At 42.9% G+C, this 8,200-nt stretch overlaps 1 protein-coding gene across 2 annotated transcripts; it reads left to right on the top strand.

Moving 5' to 3' along the window:
* Positions 1-777: 777 nt before the first annotated feature.
* On the top strand, positions 778-5,756 carry LOC101771476 (UPF0261 protein RA0729). 2 transcript variants are annotated; one of them, XM_004965336.3, is made up of 10 exons: positions 778-880; positions 988-1,128; positions 1,640-2,290; positions 2,535-2,741; positions 3,327-3,542; positions 3,626-3,827; positions 4,279-4,526; positions 4,607-4,785; positions 4,942-5,195; positions 5,303-5,756. In XM_004965336.3, exons 2-10 carry the CDS (start codon positions 1,024-1,026, stop codon positions 5,452-5,454), a joined length of 2,214 nt encoding a protein of 737 aa, XP_004965393.1. In that variant the 5' UTR covers positions 778-880; positions 988-1,023; the 3' UTR covers positions 5,455-5,756. The 2 variants fall into 2 exon arrangements, with proteins under 2 accessions (XP_004965393.1, XP_022681703.1); XM_022825968.1 differs by lacking the exon at positions 2,535-2,741.
* The last annotated feature ends 2,444 nt before the right edge of the window (positions 5,757-8,200 follow it).

The following is an 8,200-nucleotide window of genomic DNA, read 5'->3' on the forward strand; positions in this document are numbered from 1 at the left end:
AAAGGAATATGATTAATGGGGCAAAATGAGTTTGCCGATGTATTACGTTTTAGCTACAATGTGCATGAGATCTATATTAAAAAAAATAAGTAGAAAAGTATCATTTTTCCTTGAGGGCTTGTGGCGAAGTGCAGTTTGCTTGATTTTTTTTCAATCATCTGGCATGAAGGAAAGAAGATGCATCGGTGCTGGGATTTTTTTTTATTTCGGAACCGAATTACACAGTTGAAAGAAAATGTCAAAAGAGGATTCGGAGCATCTGCTGCTCGTAGAGAGACTAGTATTGATAAACACAAGCGCGTGTGCAGGGAAATGAAATTGTAGGAGTTAGACTAATCCCAACGAAGAATTTCATTTCGACGTTTTCAAAATAGCCACATCATCAATAAAAAGACGAAATTGTGTTTGAAACTACCCTTCCAATTGACAATTTTATGTTGTTGTTTCATAAGCACCATATAACATTTAATTTCATGACATATTCAGAGTTGATTTTTATGTAAGAGAGTTTCATCAAGATGAAACTAGTTTCTTCTCTTCCCTTTTAAATTTCCTACCATATTATCGGATTGGCTGATATGGCACTACATTTAATATGTATAAAACCCGTATGAAACTACAAGTAGAAATTGCTTTAGAGTATATTTCCATGGTCCATGACGAATTATTTCTACGGTGGAGTGGAGATAACAGAATCCTCAATAAACTATTAAAAATGGTACCCTCCGTTGTTAAATATTCGACGTTTATGACAATCCTATACGTCATATTTAACGATGGAGGTAGTATTATTTTCGATCCCGGTGGATCATGCTTCGCCGCCGTGTCCCCCGGTGACGCGCGCCGCAGCGTGGCGCGCAGCGGGAGATCGTCGCGGCAGGTGCGAGTCGATTTCATCAAATCTGCAACCAATCGTCTCTTCCTACATAAGCATCTCAGCGGTCAGCTCTCAACTCACGCACGCACTGCCTCCTCGGGCCCCCGCAGATCTCACCCGCTCCGCTCCGCTTCGGCTGAGAAGAAATGGAGGTGCTCTGCATCGGGACGGCGGACACCAAGCTGGAGGAGCTCGTGTTCCTTGCCGCCAGACTCCGCTCCGCCCTTGCCGCCTCTGGCTCTGACCCCAAGGTATACCCGTGCAGAGTCTTTGCTTGGTCTTTTCCTCCTCCGGTCCCCCAGTAGAATTTAAGAGTATGAGAGGTTTAAAATTGCCTGCGGCCAGTGCTAATCCTCTTGATGAGAAAATCGGTTCCGAATTGAATGGGATGGTAGATTGGTAGCCATTCTTTCAGTAGGTCCTCTGCCTAATGGTGCATTAACTGGGATTTAGGGATTGAATTGGTTGAATAGTATGGTTGCAACTTGCAAAAGCTCTAATACGCCTCTTCTTATTCCAATCTGCAAAGTGTAGTTTGTAGTGTTGAGTGTTGGTGTAATAGTAAAAGGGCAAAATAACTCCCATAAAAGAGGTGCTCATTGCTCATTGAGATACCTCCATATGGAAATGCAATACTGTTGGCACTTCCGCACTTGTATCATCTTTTTCCAGTGAAGGAATTCTCTACTAAAAATTTCCACTCTCAATAGATATTATTGTCGATTCGTTCTTTGGTTTCAGTAGACTGAGATGATATTGCAGGTTCAAGTGAGCATAGTGGATGTCTCCACAACTGAAAAGACAACAGCACAGGATCTTAAAGACATCACATTTATCCCGAGAAATACAGTTCTTTCATGTCTTTTGGGTGTTGAGCAACATAACCTTCCAGATAACAGAAGCGAAGCAATTGCACTAGTTTCAAAGGCTCTTCAGAACTTTCTGAAAAAAAAGTATGACAGTGGTACCCTGGTGGGTGCTATTGGTTTAGGGGGCAGTGGAGGAACTGCACTAATTGCTCCTGCTCTGAGATCATTGCCACTTGGTGTGCCTAAGCTTATTGTATCTACTGTTGCTAGTGGTCACACCGCGCCTTATGTTGGAACATCTGACTTGGTATTGTTTCCTTCAGTTGTTGACATATGCGGAATAAACAGTGTCAGCCGTGTTATATTGTCTAATACTGCTGCAGCTTTTGCTGGAATGGTACATGGAATCTTGTCGGCATCCAATGAGTCTGATGAAACTGCAGCAAAGCCAACTATTGGTATTACTATGTTTGGTGTTACAACACCATGCGTAAATGCTGTCAAGGATAGACTGAACGAAGAAGGGTATGAGACGCTTGTATTCCATGCCACTGGTGTAGGAGGCAAAGCAATGGAAGAATTAGTTAGGGGTGGTTTCATACAGGTAGTGCTTTCTTGACTCTTTATGTCTTTTCTCCATGTAATGGTTGTTCTTTTTCTGTTTTTTCTACCCAGTACTCGGACCAATCTTTGTTAGGATAGGATTGCTGTTTACTTTAGTTCACTTCCAATCTGTGTTTTGTAACATCTGAACTTTCCTGGTTAACATACTGGCTCAAATACAGCTATTCAGTTTTTTTTTTTCATGTTTGTAGACTCTCATGTTACTTCTATATGAATGCATATAGGGTGTACTGGATGTAACGACAACAGAAGTTGCAGATCATATTGTAGGCGGTGTCATGGCTTGTGATGAGTCCAGGTTTGATGCAATTATAGATAATAAGATCCCTCTTGTTCTTAGTGTTGGAGCCCTGGATATGGTTAACTTTGGAGCTCGAGATACAATTCCTCCTGCTTTTGCTGACAGAAAGATCCATGTTCATAATGAGCAGGTTATATATCAATATCTTCAGTTGCTATTAGTGAATTTTTTATTAGCTCCAACCCCAAATATGAGTCCATTTAGGTTTATCCTACATCAGCTTTGATCATCAATAGCTAAACAATCATTTAGATTGACAACATAATGTTGATGTTATTGGATTTATCATGTTTTTTTTCATAATTCACGATTCTTTTCTATTTGGAATTATTTTTTTTGTAAATATCACTAGTCATCAAAGTTAGGGATTCTTTTTTGTAAATATCACTACCCATACATGTGCTTTGCCACAACAGGAGTATCGTTAGGGATTTTAATATGCAGAATGATGTTAGACAAAGCATAAGGGTGTTTTGTTACAAACACATGTCGGTTGTCTTAATGGCTCCTCTAGGTATGTGCAATTTCTTAAAGAATTAATCTGAAATTTATACAAGCACTGCCTTGTTGTTAAAACATAAAACTTGCATGACTGACTACAAGTTCTATGCAGTGTGCATGTGAACCTTCCTGCGCATTTGTTACCTTCAGTTATTTCCAAGAATAAGGTTTCTATTTCTCGTACCATCACCTAACAACCGTGTAACTATTGAAGGTTTCATTGATGCGGACGACCGTGGAAGAGAACAAGAAATTTGCTAGGTTCATTGCTGATAAGATAAACAAATCTTCATCCCAAGTTACTGTTTGCCTTCCCCAGAAGGGCATATCTGCAATAGATGCTCCAGGAATGCCATTCTATGATCCAGAAGCTACGTCAACACTATTGGGCGAATTAAACACCCTTATACAGAGAACCGACATCCGAGAGGTTACTCCATGTCTCATAATTATCAATGCGAATGCATATTTAGGGTGTCTATATATTAACAGAGTTTGATGGCTTTTGGACAGGTGAAGCTGCTTCCTTATCACATAAATGATCCTGAATTTGCAAATGCATTGGTAGATGCATTCTTGAGTATGGATGTAAAGGCCTGTAGTACAGTCCAACCTCAGCAAGATGGGAAAATGAAAAATTCCTGTTCAGGACAGAAAAGTTCAGATAGTTCCATTGTATGGAGACCTCCGGTGGATTTTCCAGAGGCGAAACCAGGTTAGTTATGATTTAACCCCCCAGAAAATTCTGATTCTATTTGCATCTCATATGCCCTGTTACTGTTAAAGAATATGACAGTCGATTAAAACTTGTTTCAGGGTCAAAGTAGGGTGCTGTCAAGTAAATGGACAAATATGCACACATTAATTGGTTTGAACCAATGATATCACTAGCAAAACTCAAACCATGCAGTAATCATAGTACATAATACTATAATAGGCATCTTCATATTTCCACAAGGTTCTTATGATACCAGTAACCAACCATGGCAGAATAAATAATCAATTGCTGCACCTATGACCCAATTATACTCATTTTACTCTAATTTGTTTGTCAAGAAATCTGGCACATGTTGAAGGGTGCACTAGATTCTTTTTTTTTTTGGCCGTGTATGGTCATGCATTTTCAAACCTGGATGCCTTAATTGATTGCTTTTCTATGCTGATAGAAACATTGCAGAAGACATTGTCAATACTAAATAAACTAAAGCAACACATCAGTGAGGGTATTCCAGTTATTGGAGCTGGTGCTGGCACAGGCATATCTGCAAAGTTCGAAGAAGCTGGTGGGGTTGATCTTATAGTGGTATACAACTCTGGAAGGTTTCGAATGGCTGGAAGGGGCTCACTGGCAGGGCTCTTGCCATTTGCTGATGCAAATGCCATTGTACTTGAGATGGCCAATGAAGTGTTGCCTGTAAGTAGTTCAGAATCCAACATCACTACTATGTTGGTCAACTTTTTTTGGACAACTATTGATATATGATTTGAATTTAGGTAGTTAAAGGAGTTCCAGTTCTTGCTGGGGTTTGCGCTACTGATCCATTCCGCAGAATGGAATACTTTCTCAAGAAACTAGAAACCATTGGATTTTGTGGTGTACAAAACTTCCCAACAGTTGGTCTGTTTGATGGGAATTTTAGACAGAACTTGGAGGAAACTGGAATGGGCTACAGGTATAAGTTCATCATGGTCTAAATTTGGGAACTGCATCCTCTCCATGCCTTACTATTATTATCATGAGTCATTGTATGAGTACTGCTTTGAATTTTTCCATAAGGAAAGGACACGATTATTTTAGGTTGTATTAACTTTGATCTTATCCCTGTTAGCTTGGAAGTGGAGATGATTTCAAGGGCTCATAACATGGGTTTCCTTACTACTCCATATGCTTTCAATCCAGAAGAAGCTGCTGCCATGGCAAAAGTAGGAGCTCATATCATAGTGGCACATATGGGTTTGACAACTGCAGGTTCTATTGGGGCAAAGACAGCTGTCACTTTAGATGACAGTACTGTACGTGTTCAGGCCATCGCGGATGCAGCACTTAGGGTTAATCCTGATATAATTATTCTCTGTCACGGAGGTACACTTCTTATCTTCTGGAGGCCTCGTGTAATATACTGTTTGTCGATGCTCTTTTGTGATGCTTTGGTTGTGCATGTAATCTAACTTGCATGCATGATTTCATAGGTCCCATATCTGGACCCCAAGAGGCGGAGTTCATCTTAAACAATACTAAAGGGGTCCATGGATTCTATGGTGCATCAAGCATGGAAAGATTGCCAGTGGAGCAAGCTATCACAAACACCATGAGGCAGTACAAACGAATTTCCTTAAAATGAAAATCGTCTTTTACAGGTGTGATTTAAAGGCATGACCATCACTGCTGTTCATCTTTAGATACACATCGCAGATGTTTCTGAGTGCCATGCAATCTGGCTTGCTATGTTTCCTCAGTGGAAGCGCCGTTGGAACTTGTTGTATCGTGTACATTATTCCAATGTACCTTTCTTGTTGGAACTTGAGCATGAAGGATAATGAATATTTCTTTTTCTGAAGCTGGATAACTGTTCGTTCTTCGAGGATATATTATGTAAAAATTACACTATAAAAGAATGATGCCAACAAAAAAAGGATTGCGTCATCTGGTTCTTGGATATTTTATTTAATGAACTTAAATTTCATAAGTAATGAATATTTTCTTATGAGCATCTATCAGAGATTGGACTAGCCCTTGAGACTGAAGACAGCCCAGACTTGTACAAAGTCAAAGATTTGAACCTGCTCTCGCAGAGGTGCGATATAAGATGGGGTGATGAGATGGTGCTGACTTTTTTTTTTATTTCCTATCATTACCGGAGAATGCAACATTAAGTACCGATTGGGAATATTAAAAAAAACCGAGACTAAAAAGTCTCAAGTTTTAGTAACCGGTTAGCACCGGTTGGTGCCCAAAAATATTAAAAAAATATTTTAAACCTTGGAGAGGCTTACACACCCTAAACCTCAAAATCCTAAGTCACATCACAAGTCATACGAAATATGCACCTACGTGTATCGTCCTTACCATTCACCTATACAACACATGTGATTGGGTAGACATGCTTTCCTATTGAAGTAACTCGTGGACCCTTTACTACATGTTGTAAAGTACATGTTGGTGTTTACTACCCGATACTAAACCAATCCTTTTAGTACTACTGGTGTTACCACCCGGTATTAAAAGGCCTTCGGAGATTGCCAGCATTAGTAACGGGTTCAAATTTTACCGATATCTACATCAGGGATGGAAAGTCATTTTTCTAGTAGAAATGCATGGGATGAACATTTAGCAAATCTATACCTTCCTCGCCACAAAAACAGTAGCACATAAACCAATGTGTCAAAAATTCAGATAGAGGGTATTGATGGGTATCCAGATTAGGGATACTCTAAACAATCGATAAACCTAAGCAAAGGAGGGATCAGGAAACAAAGCCAATTGGGCCAAACAAGGGTCTACCGCCATGGTCGCCTGATTGGCCGGCAGTACCCGAGGCCTAGGAATCAAAAAGAACAGGCCACTACGATGGCCCAAGATGTCGTGCAAGGGCCGAGGCGTAATGATGGGCTAGGCCTATCACGACCCTAAGACATAGCTAGGCCTGCTTGATGGGATGGCCGCAACTGAGCTCGCGTGGGCTGAGGCAAGGAAGCACGAGCCGACCAGTCGAGCGCGCCATTTTCTGTGCCCAGAAAGGCAGGAGAACTACGTCCGGACAAAGGTCCCCGATTGGGAATGGTGCTGTAGCGCTGTCTCAGACCGTACCTGGTCAGGCATGCCCATTCTCTGTTCGCCATCATGACGGCGTCAGGTGATGTGATCAGGGCATGCGCTGTCCTCAGATACGTGTAGAAGATGGGTTCAATGACCAAAACGGCCAGAAGGCGGGCCTCGGCTAGAGGTTTCAACGGAGACCAAGCAGGAAGATGCCCAACTTAAGGACGGGACCCACGACGACCAATCGAAGGGAGGCGCCCCACTGGATGGGAATCCCATGACGATCGACAATGTAATCCTCCCCATGAGCTGTGTATATAAGAATAGGGGGGACGAGAGAGGGGATTCGATTAGAGAAACAACACACACGCACACACCGTTTGTAACCCCCTACTACAAACTTGAGCTCTTGAGCCCAAGAATAAAGAATCACGCCACGAACTAGATGTTGGGAAGCTGCCTGAACCAATATAAACTCCCCGTGTCCTACAAGCTAACCCATCTGAGGACTCACACAACAAATCTTCACTAGTTGACACTACTAAACATAGACAGTTGGCACGCCAGGTAGGGGCCTATTGCGTGATCATCATCCCTCTTCAGATGGCTTTCCCCCTCGCCCACGATGGCTAAACCTTTGTCCTCGGGAGCAGCATCCGCTTTGGGAGCTTGGATTTTGACACCACCACTTTGGGCGACCTCCAGCTCATCACACTGCCCGCGAGAGGACAAGTGCTACGCTTCGGCAGCCTCAGCTTCATCGCCAATGTGAACGACGACCTCAAGCTTGGTGATCCGACGACCCCACACATCATCAGCGTGGACATCGCGGTTGGTGACACCTCCCTCGATGTCGACGCAGACACGATTGCCCACTGCATCAACAGCTACCTTGGGCCGAACCCACCCCGCGAGGAGATCGAGACCATGCTCTACGTGCTGGTGAACATCTTCTTCCAACTGACGGTGGGAGGCTCGGAGCCAATGGAGGAGCACGGCCGTGAGGCACGATTGGCTTCCCTTTCAGGTTGAAGAATGTAGCCCATGGCTACTCACGGAAGCTACGGGAAGCCACCATCTACGCCCCGCACGTGCCCATCTTCGTTGGCATGATGGACTACGCCCTAGCGTCTGTTCACAACCTCCTCGATGATGATGCTAGCGATGGTTCAAGCTCGGAATCGGGACTCTACAGCAGCGAGCACCAATCATGGAAGTGCAACATGGCAGACCTTAGGGAAGCCCCCATCGTCGAGGAAGCCACTACGCGCACCCCGCCAGATCAGCTAACAATAGAGCAGCGCGAGGCCTACCATCGGGAGTGGGCA

The sequence above is a fragment of the Setaria italica genome, chromosome IV (assembly GCF_000263155.2).
Source record: "Setaria italica strain Yugu1 chromosome IV, Setaria_italica_v2.0, whole genome shotgun sequence".
NCBI classification, from domain to species: domain Eukaryota; kingdom Viridiplantae; phylum Streptophyta; class Magnoliopsida; order Poales; family Poaceae; genus Setaria; species Setaria italica.

Coding starts and splice junctions, on each gene's coding strand:
- LOC101771476 (XM_004965336.3), top strand. CDS start 1,024: ATGGAGGTGCTCTGCATCGGGACGGCGGACACCAAGCTGGAGGAGCTC. Junction 1,129..1,639: donor CCTCTGGCTCTGACCCCAAG/GTATACCCGTGC, acceptor ATGATATTGCAG/GTTCAAGTGAGCATAGTGGA. Junction 2,291..2,534: donor TTAGGGGTGGTTTCATACAG/GTAGTGCTTTCT, acceptor GAATGCATATAG/GGTGTACTGGATGTAACGAC.